Source organism: Podarcis melisellensis (genome assembly GCF_964234715.1).
Source record: "Podarcis melisellensis genome assembly, chromosome: 15".
Classification (NCBI taxonomy): domain Eukaryota; kingdom Metazoa; phylum Chordata; class Lepidosauria; order Squamata; family Lacertidae; genus Podarcis; species Podarcis melisellensis.
The window spans coordinates 15,713,941-15,729,057 of record NC_138532.1 but is presented as its reverse complement, the minus strand read 5'-3'; the positions used below and the strand labels follow the sequence as shown (position 1 = coordinate 15,729,057).

The window sequence follows — 15,117 nt, the reverse complement described above, 5'->3', positions numbered from 1 at the left end:
CCGATAATCTTCACAAGCGGGTTGAAAACAAACATATCCTGTGTGGATTTTACACTCTCCAAGAGCCATATCACATAAAGGACAGATGCCATTTCCACACCTCCGTAAAGAACATTCCCACAGTCTGTCCGTTGCTATCCACAGGCCTGCCAACCTGTATCTAAGGGGGCCCTGCCAGGTCAAATCCACATTCCGATAGCTATACATTCACATTCCGATGACCATGGTCCTCCTCCCTCTCGTCCTCCTGTGGGCATGCCTGTCTTAACGAATCTCCATTTATAACTGCGTCACAAAGCTTTCTTTCCATTCCCGATGTTCCCACCAGTCCTCTCTTTGATCAGTAATTCATTTCCACACAGTTCTTAATCTCCTGCTTGTGATTAGTAATTTGCAATGATTCTTTCTCTCTGGGGGGGGGGGGGAGGGTTATTGGGTACTAACATAAGACCAAAAATAAAGTTTTTTTCCTCCCCCTCCTTTCCATTTCACTCCAACATACCGATCTTTTAATGATGAATCTTCACTTGATTTATTGTCCAGCCCGTCGCTCCGCATCACAGAGATCCCATTAATCAGCAGTCTTTACTCCCAATCTTCACTTGAAGTATGTGCATTTGCTTCTTACCCAATTATATATTTCGAGCTGATGCAAACCAGTGCGCGATCAGAGACAGTGTCTGGGAGAGCCGACCCCACCCGAGGGCTTCGTGCCTAGTGCCCTCACCCCCTTCTTTTGAATCCGGGGTGAATTATGGACACAGCAGGCAAGGAAGTGCCCCCCATTCCCTTGGGGGGCAAGGGAGGCTGCATACTCCCATATCAGCCTCTTAATTATGTCATGTGGGTCGGAGAGATGTTATTGTCGGCCACCTTGTCGGCCCCCAATAAAAATGATTTCAAAAAGAAAAAAGGGCTACTTGTACATGCAATTATAGTTAAAATATAGGATTTATTTAAAAAAATTAAAAACAAGATATTATATGGAAAGAAAGAAAAGGAAAAAGAATGATGGGAGGTCAGGGCAGGCAGGCAACAACTCCCTGATTTTGTCTCCAGCATCTGTTTCTTAGAGGGTTACTGGTTTGAGGACATGGGGGTTCTGAAAGGCCTTTAGTGTTGATGGACCCATGAAGCCCTACTGCGCCATCATCTACCCCTCCGCTTTTGGGTATTCCGTTAAAGGAATCCTGCGGTCGTGGATCCTGTCCGATGCCCTGCTAGTGGCTAGAGCCATGGCACAACCCCCGGTGACGTCATGGGGGAGCTTCCAGTTGTATTTGCATCAACAAGCTCCTCCCATTCGTTGTTAACCCTGTTATGACTCCCGGCTGTGTGGGGTGGAGTCTTGTATTGCTGTTTCATCCAATGCCTAAGCCAATACTACTCACATGCTGTAACCAATAAAAGTTGTGGCCTAATTTTGCCCATTAATCTAAAATCCTATGCGGGTGGAGGGTCCTCGACTCACAACTACAGATTGGCAAAGAAGTGAGGCTTCCCACAGTGGTCTGCATGGTCCCTACAAGTGTTACCAAAGTGATCTGGCTGGAGCCTGGATGCCTTTCCTTCGGCTCCCTTTGGGCCTGTCATCACCCCTGTCATCACTCCCAGCCCTATCGCTAGGAGGGCTCCTTCGGCCATTGCCCTGGTCACATGTGGCTGGCTCTTTTCCAGCCCCCTCCCCACCATCTGTTCCAGCTGGGGCCTCTGATCTGTTTTAATTTGTGGAAAGGCAATGCCTTGACAGCGCTGGAGAGCTTTACCTTAAAAGCAGCCAGGTCAAGTTCCTGTCGAGCAACTATCAAGTTTCTTTGAAACATGAAACCCACCCTTCTCTGTTTCTCCCTCCTTCAGATGTATAAGAATGAAAGTCCTTGGCTGAAGTTTATTGAGTGCAACAGAGTGACTCCTTCCTTGCCATCACCCTGAAAATGGAAGCCTCCCCTTTCCATCAGCATCTAGCACTGCCTAAAATGAAAAGCATTTAGATAAAGCAAGAGACATGACCACTGGTTTAATGCAAGGGGGCTGGGGACATTTTCAACCTGAGAACTCTGTGGGTCATTCTTAGCAGGTGAGAGGGGGCGCTCACTTGTCAGTCACCCCATATCTTCTGATGCCAGGTAGCTCAAAGTTCAAGCCAGGAGCAGGCAGAGCCTTAGATTTGATCTTAACTTGTAGTCCCACAATGATAAGATTGGAGATTAGCCTCTGCCTGTCCCTTTTGCAATCTCAGAGCAAGCAGAGACTAGTTGTCCGGTGGGATTGTAGCTATGGCTATTGTTTAACCTGGTTGCCTTTCTCAAAAACCACTCAGTGCGCCTTACAGAAGCAAAAAATATTTGCTTGCTTCATCAGTTCGTATGTTAACATTGGAATGATACCGAGTTTAGCACGAATTCAGGAAATGTTCCATATTTTGTTGCCATTATGCAGCCAACATTGTTATGTGCAAGTGGAACTTCAGAGGAGATTGGGGCAGGCTTGTCTGTGGGTGGCGGGTGCTGTCATTTATTATGCTAATGAGGAGTTTAGTTGTTAATCACATTTAAACAAAAAATCCTACAAAGTTTGCATTACACACACACACACACACACACACAAATATATATGACTATATATCTATACAGTGGTACCTCGGGATGTGAATGGGATCCATTCTGGAGCCCCGTTCGCCTCTTGAACAGAATGTAAGACGCGACTGCACATGCGCGGGTCGCGGTTTGCCACTTCTGCGCATGCATGTGACGTAATTTTGACCGTCTGCACATGTGCAAGCGGTGAAACTCTGAAGTAACGCGCTCCGTTACTTACGGGTCGCCGCGGAGCGCAACCCGAAAGCGCTCAACCTGAAGCGTATTTATCCCCAGGTATGGCTGTATATGGATACACACACACACAAACAAAATCTTTGCTAATCAGTAATTATCAACATCAAACAGTTCTTAATGGAAGTTAAAATTCAATGTCAGCTAGTGGTTCCCCCTTAGATTTGAACTGGAATGATTCCTAGGACTCAGCTACATTAATAAAAATAAAACGTTATAAATGCATTATAAAACTGTGACACCAGATGTCGCTGTAGAGCTGAAATTGGAACTCTCTGAAATTTTCCATTGCAAGCTTTAAAATGGCTTTTATTCCAGAGTGTTTTTTAATAGCTGTGTAGATGCAACCCTAGTCGGTATGCATTCACCATGGTGTTTCCTAATTCTGGACAGGACAAACACAGCCTAACTTCTGTTGTCAATGCTCTGGTAACCTCTATGTTGAATTAGTGCAACATAGGGCTACATAGAGCTAGTGCAGAATTCAGCAGCTAGGTTGCTCAACAGGGCAAGACAGGTTGAGCACATAACACTAATCCAGACTTGACTGTACTGGCTACCAATTAATTTCTAGGCCCAGTTCAAAGTGTTGGCTTTGACCTACAAAGCCTTATGTGGCTTAGGACACCAATATCTCAAGGACTCCCTCTCCCCACATGAACCAACCCAGACCCTGCAAACGTCACCTGAGACCCTTCTCCGTGTGCCTACTTCATGGGAGTTCCAGAGGGTGGCAACATGAGAACAAGTCTTTTCAGTGATGGCTCCCTCTTTGTGAAATGCTCTCTTTAGGGAAACTCAGTTGGTATCTTCTGTATCTATTTTTAGGTACCAAGCAAAAACCTTCATTTTTACCCAGGCTTTTAGTTTGAAGGGGTTTTAAGTATTTGTGGCTGCTTTTGGTGGGGCAGGATAGGCTAGTCATGCGTTTTATTTACGGTATATAGGTGTGGTTTTTTAGTTTTTGTGTTTTTTTAAAAAAAAGATTTTTATTCGTGTTTATTGTACTTGGTTTTAGTATTTCTATGGTGCTTGTAAAATTGCTTTGAGTCATTTCCATGAGTAAAGTGGCAAATAACCCATCAACAACTTAATATGTCCTTTATTCAACCCTCCTGATAGAAACCAGATCTTTGCGTGCTTATGGGATGACATGATTCACACCTTAAGAATTTACAGTCGGTTTCAATTACAAGCAGAAGTTTGCTTTCTCAAAAACAGAATTCCTTGTGAAATAGTTGTAATTACATAAGGCCCAATTCAAGTTGCATCATGTTTGATGGAAAGTTATTATAACTATGGGGAAGTTACAAACTTTTGACCCATGGTCCTGGAAGGAGGAAGTCAGTTAATTAAGTTCTTTTAGCAGAACAATTTATTTTGGCTGCAGTCCTGTGCATGTTTACTTGGGAGTAACCCCCATTGAACTTGATGGAACTTGCCTTTGAGTGGATATGCATGGAATCGCAGTGTTAGATTTCTGTCCCATTTACACATTTTTATTATTTTACTTCTCCCACTTCACATTTCTTTTTAAACTTCTGTTTTAGACAAGGAATGCCATGTTTGTTATCTACTGCCACGTAATTTCCCCCTCTAGATTAAATGTGATTTTAGCCTCATAGTATTTGATTGCTGGTGTTGTAGTATGTCTTTTTATATGTACTGGGAGTTTTATTGAGATCTGTAACTGCCGAGAGTTTGGACTCAGCCTCATTGGTAAAGAAACAGCAATTTGAATGCGCTATAAACGTGCAACACCAGATGGCAGCAGAGAGCAGGAAATTTTAAAATGCGCTTTTCCATAGGGATTTCTTTCTTTTGTTATGATTGAGCAGAATTCTATGTTAGGAGTTTGATGTTTTCTATATTGTATTTATGGATTTTGAGGTGTTCTATATTGCATTTAATTTTAATTTTTGGTAAATTGCTTGGTGATCCTTTCTGATGAAAAGTGGTATAGTCATACCTGAAATAATAAATAAGTCTATAAAATATACACAGTTTAGACCCAAACAATGAGAATTCACAGAAAACAAAAAGCACACCACACAAAAACTAATAAAATCAAAACTAGCAGAATATTACCGTACATTTCCCTGTGTGAGACTAGGTTTTTTTTAAACCAAAAAAAATGTTTAAAAGGGGGCTTAGTCTTATACACAGGGGCAATCTCCCACCATTTTCTTAATTTTGAGTCCCCCAAATACACAAGGGCATGTTATACATGGAAAAATAAGGTATTTTTACCTTTTACAAGACTCTGTGATTGTTGTTTTGGAGGGGAGAAAAGGGTGAAATACCAGGAGAATCCAGTCTGCCTTAAAGCACCCTGGATTTATTAATAATAATAATAATAATAATAATAATAATAATAATAATAATAATAAATTTTATTTGTATCCCGCCCTCCCCAGCCAAGGCCGGGCTCAGGGTGGCTAACAAGCAATAATAAAAACAAGTTGAATGAATATAACTTAAAAACAAGATTAAAATACAACATTAAAATGTTAAAATGCAGCCTCATCACAGGAGGAGAAAGGAAAAAGAAAGAGGGGGAGGGAATCAAATTGGCTCCAAGCCAAAGGCCAGGTGGAACAACTCTATCTTACAGGCCCTGCGGAAAGAAATCAGATCCTGCAGGGCCCTGGTCTCATGAGGCAGAGCGTTCCACCAGGCCGGAGCCAGTGTTAAAAAGGCCCTGGCTCTGGTTGAGGCTAATCTGAATTCCTTAGGGCCCGGGACCACTACAGTGTTGCTATTTATGGACCTTAAGGTCCTCCGTGGGGCATACCGGGAGAGGCAGCCCCATAGGTACAAGGGTCCTAGGCTGTAAAGGGCTTTAAAGGTCAAAACCAGCTCCTTAAATCTAAACTAAACTAAACTTAAACTAAAAAGATTAACACTAACCTATCTAAGCTTCCCTTTTAAGCTGCAAAGGGATGCACTCTGCCAAATTCACAAATGTGAGGAAGGATAACATCTACTAACCATACCCTCTCCCAGTATCCATTAACACCCCTATAGAAATGGCCTTAAGCGTGAAAATGGCCAAAGCTTGCTAGTCCACCAAAGGTAATCTCAGCAGGTAATATTACAACTGGATCAGGGCAAGGGGGCCCATCTGGTCCAAACATCTGTTCTCCCTGTGGCCAACCAGGTGCCTCAATGGGAAACAGACAAGCGGGACACGGGAGAAATAGCACTCTGCCCTCTTGTCATCCCGGCGGTTGTTATCATGCAGAGGGATACTGCGTCTTTCAGGGAGGGAGTATGGTGGACCTAGCAAACCCACTAAGCCACATTTCCCTTCCTTTGGAAGGCAGTGCCAAACTTCTTGGAGTGGGGCTGGTCCTGCCCCTTGGGACTCCCGGCCTCTGCCAATTGCCTTTTAGGACGAAGGCCTCCTTTTGTGAGCATAAGGGACTGACTCAGCTGCAAGTCGGCTCTGACTTTGCAGAATTGGGCTGTGCAGGTTGTCCCAGAAAAGGAGAGTGCCTTGAAATATTAATGAAGTGCTCCTTAAATTTAAGCAATGGGATCTACTTCTGAGGGGGCCAGTTGGAACCTGCCCATGATGGTAGTGATGGGCAGCCTCTGTGGGCACAAAACACCCTAGAAGTAAGAGAGCTGTACTGTCACTGCTGTCAAATTAATGGAGGATAGGGCTATCAGTAACTACTAGATATGACTTATATACTAGGCCTGTGCATTGGATTTGGCTAAGCCCAACAGGGTAAATCTGAAGGGCCTCAGACAAGTTCAGGTACACACAGCCAACAAAGCTAGGCCTTTCTCCAGCTTCCTCAGCCCTCCTTGCCTAGCCCAGTCCAGGATCATGAGTGATAGACCCAAAATTCTCCTCTTTCTAGTAGGTGTATGAACACCTCCACCTGGGGTTAATAGCCACTGGAACCATCTGGACTCAGAAGCCACTGGGGTCTGATGCCCATTAGGACTGGCAGGGTGGAAGATTGGAAGGATAACAGTTTGCAGAACCGAAGACAGGCGGAGCCAACTAATTCTGTGTTTGTCTCCATCCCCCCTGCAAAAACAAAACTGGATAGATGTCAAGAAGGCAGGCAGGTGCAGACTGAGGTTGGTGGGTCGGTGCCCTCTCCTCCCTGCGCAGGATGAGCCCAGCTCACCATTACTTTCTATCAGGAAGGCGAGAGTGACAGGAGGCCGCTTGCATCAAGACTATGGATAGCGCCCCAGTAGAAAGACGTGGCTCTGGGATAGGCCGGCGGGGCGCTGCGCTGGGGCTTGGAGCGGCTCAACAGTCCCTTTCCTCGCTCCCCTTCCCCACAGCAGCCAAGTCTCTTCCTTCACCCCTAAGCAGCCAAGCAGCCCCAACAGATGCCAGACAAGTCCAAAGCGTACCCACAACACTGCCAGAGCCCTCTCTGCGCGGGCTCTTTCTGAGCGGACCCGGGAGACGCCACCCAGAGCCTGTGCAGAAGCGCAGCCGGCTGTATTCTTTGGTTTCGCGTTGCCGCCCTCCGACATTTCCCAGCAGCTGCAGCAAGGCGACCAGAAAGCGGAGAAGTTAAGGGAGCTCTTTCTCCGCACGCGACACTTCAGCCAGTGCCCAAGGAAGGGAGCAGGATAACCAAGGCAGCTCCGGGGGAGCCTCGCCCGGCCCACATTCACTTGTGGGTGGGGAGGCCTTCGGAGCCTGCAGTGTGTTTGTATGGGGAGCGGGGCTTTTGATTCGCCGCTGGCTCCCTGTCCCGACTGGTCCCCAGCAGCTCCCACTGGCAAGGCAGACTGGGCAGCTCAGGGCCAACTGGGAGGGGGAGGAAGCAGCCTTGGCAAACAGCGCTTGATGGAGGGGAGAGGAGAGGGAGGCGCGAGAGCATCTATCCATTCCCTGCCACCTACCCGCCTGGAGCATGCTGCCGCGCCACTTCCTGTCCTCCTGGACGATCGCGCGCGGTGGGGGGTGGGGAAGGGCTGCTGGATTGCCTACTGCACACTGGGATGCCTAAACTGATACTCTTGACCCTTCTCGCCCTCCCTGCCCAGTCGCTGGGGTAGTTGCTGCGAAAGAGGAAGAGGTGTGCGAGCGCGCAAGAGTCCCATAGCCAATCGGGGGAGCTGCTCTGCTCTCTCTCTTGCGCGGGGTTGTGTTGCTTTAGCTGGGAATATGAAAGGCATTTGGCTCCCCCAGGACCAAATTGAGGGGTCAGGCAATAAATCATTTGAAGAGCAGGGAATTCTTTCCCCACCCCCGCGCGAAGGTCCCCTACCAGCCTTCTCCTCCTGCTTAGCATGTTTGGGGAGGGAGCCCTTGAAATGGGCATTTGCTCCAGGTGGCATAGTTTGGGCTGGAGGACAAGAAGACGTCCCTCTGAAGCGGGTGGCTGAGAAGTTGACTTCGGCCGCCGGCTCTGCTCTTTGGGAAAGGGCAGCAGCCCAAGAACGTAGCAACAGTGGCAACTGCTTTCTCCGGGTCCAGGTCCAGTCAGCTCTTGCGAGAAGATGCTCTCCAGGTCTTTAGACAGGTGCCTTTACTCAGCCCTACCTGGAGATGCTGCTGTGGGTTGAATCTGAGACCTTCTGCGTCCAAATGCGGTGCTTTGCCCTCAGCTATGACCCTTCCCTGACCAGAACCCGGGGAGGGCAGGCAGGGGGTGTCGAGATTAATCCTCCGCTCTCCCCCAGCCCGCCGCCCCCGCGGAAGCTGGGAGCATCTCTCATTCCCGGCACTTAAGGGTTTCCTGCCCTCCCACTTCCTTTGCTGAGATTCGCCAACCACAGAAATGATGTGTCCCCCCGTTTTTTAACCGCGGCTGCAGGGGAAGCACCAAACCCTCCAGCCCTCGCCATAAAGCTTCCAGAACATGATGTATGCCTCCGAGTCCAAACCCCGCATTTGACACTCCCCTCCACCCAAGCCAAGCCAAGCCAAGCAGCGCACCGCCCGGCCCCCTCCCCCTCTCCCCGCTAGGCCCGGAGGATGAGCCGAGAAGCCCCCCGGCCCCCGAAGACGCACGCCCTGGCGCTCCTCATCCTCTGCCTCTGCCTCGCGCTGGGTAAGTGGCTTCTGGGGTCCCGGCATGGGGAGCTGAGGCAGGAAGGGAGCAGCGGGGAGGGGGCTGCTGCAATCTGGCGAGGCCCGCTGCGGACCTGCCCGGCTCCGCAGCCCCACTGACAGCTGCGCTCCAGGGAGGAGGAGAAGGAGGCGCCGCTTTGCCTTGGCTCCAGGACGGGCGGGGAGCATCTGTGGGGGGCGCCTTCGGGGAGGGCCCTTTGCTGGCCAGAGCCCCTCAGTGCATTTGCTGGAAGAACCGGCCAGAGCCGGTGCCCCGCCAGAGCCACACAATTTTTGGCCGGATCAGTCGCCAGCAACTGAGAATATCAGTGCCGAGGAAAGCGCTCCGGGCCTGGATCTTTGGAAAGTGGCCGCGGGGGGCGACAGCTGAGGGCAGTGTGCATGTGGTCACTCTCTCTCTCACACACAGCTGTGCCGGGGTTGCCAGATGCTGCTCCGCCTCCTATCCTGGGGACCAGAGTTGCTCCCTCCCACGCCTGCTTGGGTCCTCCCAAAATGAGGCACAGGTTCTTCCCTCGCTTGGACTGTGGGGTGTGGCGAGGGGGGGGGGTTGCAGCTGCCTCCAGGCGACTCCGCAGGAAGAGAGCCCCCTCTTGATTCAGCAGGGGCCAACCACTGCCTCCCACCCCCTAGGATACTGCGCCGGCGCCCACTCCCCAGCATTCATAGGGGCTTCTCTCAGGGGTTTCCTGGCCACCACTGGCGATGCCCAGCAGTAGATCCTCCTGCTCTCACCTTCCAAAGGGCTTCTGTAAAGGCCGACTTAGCCTCCAGTGGCTGCCTGCTGCCAGGCGCGACCTTTCTACAGCAGTCCGCGATACCAGTTCCAAGTGGGAGAGAAGAGAAGAGGAGGGTGCGCCTATGACCCAGGGCCAGATCTGGACCTGGGCCTTGGCTACTCCCCACTCCCAGCCCCTTCTTACTCGGCCCCCTCTGCTACAAGGCTTGTGTCCCGCTGGCCGAGCACACAGCCCGCTCTGCCTCTCCAAACAGGAGCGCGAAGGGGCTGCAAAAAGCGCGCAGGCGACCGTTTTGGAAAGGATGAGGGGGAGAAAGGCCAGGCTTTCTGCGGCTGGGCTTGTGGGGAGAAGGGGTAGCCAGCTCGGCGAGGAGCCCCCTGATCTCAGCTGCGGATCCCAGCTGAGCTAAGGGCGCACCGTCTTCCCCTCGGGGCTCCCGGGGTACGGCGAGGGGGAGGTGTGTGTTGAATGTGTTCCAGTTTTGCAGTAGCATCTGACGAGCCAGGAACTGCCTCAGCAATTGCTGCATTCAAGGCACTGCAGAGGCTGCAGCTTCTGCAGCACTCGGGGCTCCTCGGAACAGCCAGGAGACCGGTTTGCCAGGCGTCAGCAAAAGGGACTGACAGAAACAAGCTGACCTTGGACTGCCTGCCTCAGGCGTCTCCTTAAAGCCCCAGGGCTGCCACCCAGCTGCAGCAGCGATCGGGAAGAATGATACCCGTGTGGGGCAGCAGAAATCCCTCTACTCCTGAGCATGCGCCCAGGGTGGAGGGTCGGGCACGCACGCTGCCGTGATTATCCCCTGGGGGGTGACTCAGGTGGGGTCTTAGGGCCACGAGGAAGGAGCTTCGGTTCGGAGCAGTGGTGCAGCCTGGGAATGTCAGACCCCAGACGTGGTGGCAGGTATTGCTAGTTCAGTCCTGGAACGGGTAATCCAGGCATCTCCCCCCTCTCCCCAGCCGCATTTCGTCCTCTGCAATTCCTTCTACGTTCCTGATCTATTAAAGCCAAAACAAAAAGAATATAGTGTGCCAGACCTGATCAGAAACTGAACAATTCTGAGCACCTGCAGTTTCACGCTTTAAACTCGCCTTGAGCCCCCGCGCGGCTGATCGATAAAGGAGTTGAGGGTGAGGGGAGACCCTTTTGGGCTTCTGCCACCAAAGCCAGGGGGACCTGGGAGGAACTGCTGAGATGAGCGCGAAGAAACAGAGAGGGAGAACGGAAGCGGCGGGGCTGTTGGCCGGCTTTCTGCCATCCGTAGCCGGGACGGAACAGCGGCAGGAGGAGGACGCAGGAGCTCAGCGCGCGTCCTTCCGTAGCCAAAGCCTCGCCAGCAACGCGCGCAAGAGAGGGAGCGCTCTGCCATCAGGCTGGCGGGGAAGTTTTCAGACGCCCCCTCCCCCAAAAAAACTCGTTTAGAAAAAAAAGAATCCCAAATAACTGGGCCGAGTGCTGGCGGGAGGGGGCGAAAAACAAGGGGAGAGGGGAGGTCTGGAAAGGACATGTGCGCTGCATGTAGAAGGCCCCAGGGGCAACCCCCGCTGGCATCTCCAGGTAGAGCCAGGAGGATACGCCCCTGCCTCAAATCCTGGAGAGCTGCTGTTGCCAGTCAGTGTTGACAATACTGGCCTATATGGACCAATGGTCTGACTCGGTATAAATGCAGTTTCTTATGTTCCTAATGGAGTGTTCAGGAAAGGGGCAGGACTGACTGCCTGGCGCCTTGAATAGGAGTGTTCCACACTGCAACCAGGAGTCGCTCGTCCCACTTCTCTGGCCATCAAAGAATTGTCGAGTTGGAAGGGACCCCAAGGGTCATCTAGTCCAACCCCTTGCAATGCAGGAATCTTTTGCCCCAAGTGGGGCTGGAACCCACATCCCTGAGGTGCAGAGTTTCATGCTCCACTGACTGAGCTATGCCGTCAGGCTTGTTCTATGAAATTCTCCAGCAACTTTTTTCCGGTGCAGTTGGGATCCCGTTTTAAATGATCACTTAATAGTGAACTGTCTTAAGTACTTTCCCCTTTGGAAACAAACAAACAAACCAACTCCCAGAGGGTCCTTTGTCAGCAGCCCACCTTCCTCCAAAATAAGGGGGGGGGCGGTTGCCGACCCAACGTTGCTGCCCTTCCTGTGTAATGGGTGGGTGGGGTGGGAGAGCAAGTGAGGCTGGATCTGCACTGAATCTGTATAAATGCTATGAAATAAAGGCTATTAGAAAACACAACAACCCTATATAACTCTCAGTTCAATTTTCCACTGATTGCTGCTCTGCAGCGCCCTCTGGTGTCACATTTCTATAACACATTTTAAAAGTTATACCTGACCGGTGTAGATTCGCCTCTCCTGTCTTACCCTGTTGTCCTCTTCTTCTGGCAGTGCCAAGCAGCCTGGGCATGGAGGTCATGGCGCCTTTCACCATCATGGCCCTGAATGGCTCCTCCGTCCGCCTCACCTGCACCTTCAACTCCTGCTACCGGGTGGAGAAGAAGCAGTTCTCCCTTAACTGGACATACCAGGAATGCGACAATTGCACCGAAGAGATGGTGAGTCTGCAGCCCGCAGCTGAGCTGGGCCGGGCACTTCCTCGAAGCATGCTGCGGCGCAGAGGCAGATTGAGGGGAGTGCAAAACTGGGTCGCCTGCACTGGGTGCCCAGCAGAGAGGGCGCTGCAACAACTTAGCGGCAGAGTCTGGACTTTGGAAGTCCTTTCAACCCGTCCCCCAAATGCGGTTCCTGTGAATGTACAGTATGTGTGTGGCGGAGGGAGCGGGTTGTAGCATTTATTCCACGCGAAGCTGCCAAGCGTCTACTGTGGCCTAAGTTTCTTGTTGCCACAATAAATGTGCAAGTCTTTAAGGTTCCAGAACTCTGTTCGTTGTGTTTGCTATAACAGATGAGCCCTGCTGCCCCTTTTAAGTCACGATCAAGCGGAATGCACTCGTGCATGTGCTCAGAGGCACCCATTTTATTGCAACCACATATCCCAGGGATTTGCTACTGAAGCCTGTTTTTATATTATTTTATTTTAAAAGGGTGTGTGATACATAGGAGCCCAAGTCCTAGGGGCCAAGGGGTCTTTGCCCCCTCAATAAAATACTTGAGGGCTCCCCCCCAACCAAAGTTAATGGGCATTGCTATTCAGATGGTGTCCCTTCATGTGATCGATTATGTGGGGCGGGGCTTTCCTGGGTACCCCCAATTCAAGATGGCTTCTTGATATATCGCTTTGTCGCAGCTCTCCAGAGCCTCCTGCGTGGACTGCGGCAATCTCTGCTCCTTAACGCTCCCCACCCCGTCTCCAGTTTCTACAGTTTAGGTTGAAGATTGTTCCTATGGAGCAGACCCGCTTTGGGGATCGCGTGGAGTTCACCGGGAACCCCATCAAGAACGACGTCTCCTTCACCCTCCACAACGTGCAGCTGGACGACGAAGGGACCTACCACTGCTACGTCATGAACCCCCCTGACCGGCAGAAGGGACACGGCAAGATCAGCCTGATAGTGATCACCGAAGGTCAGTCAGCCTTCGGGAGGCCCGCCGTCTAGGGTCTCCTCTCCCCCTGGGACCCACCCCACAACAACACGCTTTTCTTACCTGCTATGCTGCGGCGTCCTAGAAAGGCCACACCCACTCCAGAAGCCCAGCTTCCTGCAAAGCCTGGGCGGGGACCCCCCTGCCCCCTGCCCCCTGCTCCCCTAGCCCCTCTCTCCAAGCTCCCTCCAAGCCTGCTGCGCGTGCCCTTCCTCAGCCCCGCCCCCCACTAGTCCCGGCTGTGTCTCCTCCGCAGAACCTCCCGAGCGGGACTCGACGGTGGCCGTGATCGTGGGCGCCACGGTGGGAGGGTTCCTGGCCGTGGTCATCTTGGTGCTGGTGGCTGTCAAGTGCGTGCGGCGCAAGAAGCAGCAGAGGTTGAACACGGACGACCAGAAGACGGAGGAGGAGGGCAAGACGGACGGCGAGGGCAACCCCGATGAAGGCACCAAGTAGACCGGTGCCCGGCGGCCCGGGATGGTCCCCTCCTGCACTCTGCCCTTCCGCCCTCCCGCATCCATGAGCTTCCTCTAAAGACTCTCCACTGGTGTCAGAAGTGTCGAGGTCCCGCCCTCCCCCACTTAAGCCTCTCCATTGAGACCTTGTACGCAGCTGGGCAGGGCGCTGCAGAGCAGATCTTCCTCTGTGGAAGAATTCCAGGGCTGAAAAGTTGGAGGGGGGTTGCAAAGGGAGGATTTGGGGGGTGAGAGCGAGGGCTCGCCTCCCAACTTGCCACAGGGAAGGTCTTGACCTGTTCCTCCTGCCCCTGCTGTTGGTCCTCTCTGCCTGGCGCCACCAAGGATGCCGCCTTCTTCCTGGCCCGCCCCCACCCACCAGGTCACCTGGGGCACCCGGTGAGAAACTCCCCCCGCTGGAGGGGATCTTTTCCCTTCCTGAGGGGACGCCACGGGGGTGTTTGTGTGTGTTGCTGCTGAAGGGGAGCATTGGCCCCAAGAGGAGAAGGGGGGCGGGGGGGGGAAGAGGTTCCCCCTTCCGATGCAGAAACTGCCACTTTTCGTCTTCCTTCTACAGAAGCCACAAGCACAACCCACTACTGCCAAACGCAACTCACTGCCAGCGGCGCGGGAGGGGGAGGTCGAAAGGGCGGCACATTCTGCACTCCCTCCCAGAACCGGCATTTGCAAGCTCACGCGCGTCAGCTATTCCCTGATCCCCATCCAAACTCACACGACCCCCTGATGTTTCCTACGCCCAGCATAATTGGGGGGAGGGTCTTTCTGGGAATAGGCTTTTTTTTGTGGGGTGGCGGGTGGGAGACTGCTTGTTTATTTCCTGAGAGCATGCCAGTGGCGTAGCGTGGGTTGTCAGCACCCGGGGCAAGGCAAGTAATTTGCGCCCCCTAACCCGTGGATTTGCGCCCCCTAACCCTAACCCTAACCCCCAGATGTTGCGCCCGGTGCGGCCGGCCCCCCCTGCACCCCCCACCCTACGCCACTGGAGCATGCTGCCTGTGCCGCGCGCCATGCTTTTTCTTCTTGGGTGGGCGACTATGCTTTCTGCTGGAAGGAGCGCTCCTGAAAGGCCCTGGCTGAGGAGAGGTCTGGATCTCATGGAGGGGCAAGATCCCGGGCCTGTCTGCCTTGTCCTCCCCACTGCAGGCTCCGGCTTTCCTTTCGGTAGAGCGCACTTACCTGGCAGTGCCCGTCAGCCTCTTGCTGTAAACTTCACCAGGGCTTTAGGGGAGGCAGGGCTGGATCGGGTCCCTCGGTGCTTGCTGCGTCCTTGGCTCCGAAGCAGGCAATTCCTGGGTGCCTCTTTCTCTCAGTCACAGCTGGGCTCCAGGCCCGGTCATCGTCCACCATCCCTGGGCCCCGTGCATGACCCTGCCGTCCTTCAAGGGGCTCTCGGGTTTCTCTCACTGTCGCACCTGGGGACAAAAAGGCAGAGGAGTGAACCCCCCTAAGTCCTCTTGCTTCTCCCATCCTTCTCC

General features: G+C 52.4%; 1 protein-coding gene across 2 annotated transcripts; it reads left to right on the top strand.

Annotated features, from left to right (window-relative positions):
- Nucleotides 1-8,175: 8,175 nt before the first annotated feature.
- Nucleotides 8,176-14,465, top strand: SCN2B (sodium voltage-gated channel beta subunit 2). Of its 2 annotated transcripts, none has more exons than XM_081891180.1 (4): nt 8,176-8,869; nt 12,012-12,178; nt 12,938-13,148; nt 13,423-14,465. In XM_081891180.1, the coding sequence occupies exons 1-4, from the start codon at nt 8,794-8,796 to the stop codon at nt 13,620-13,622; spliced, it is 654 nt and encodes a 217-aa protein (XP_081747306.1). In that variant the 5' UTR covers nt 8,176-8,793; the 3' UTR covers nt 13,623-14,465. The 2 variants fall into 2 exon arrangements, with proteins under 2 accessions (XP_081747306.1, XP_081747307.1); XM_081891181.1 differs by having other exon boundaries at nt 8,398-8,873; nt 12,022-12,178.
- The last annotated feature ends 652 nt before the right edge of the window (nt 14,466-15,117 follow it).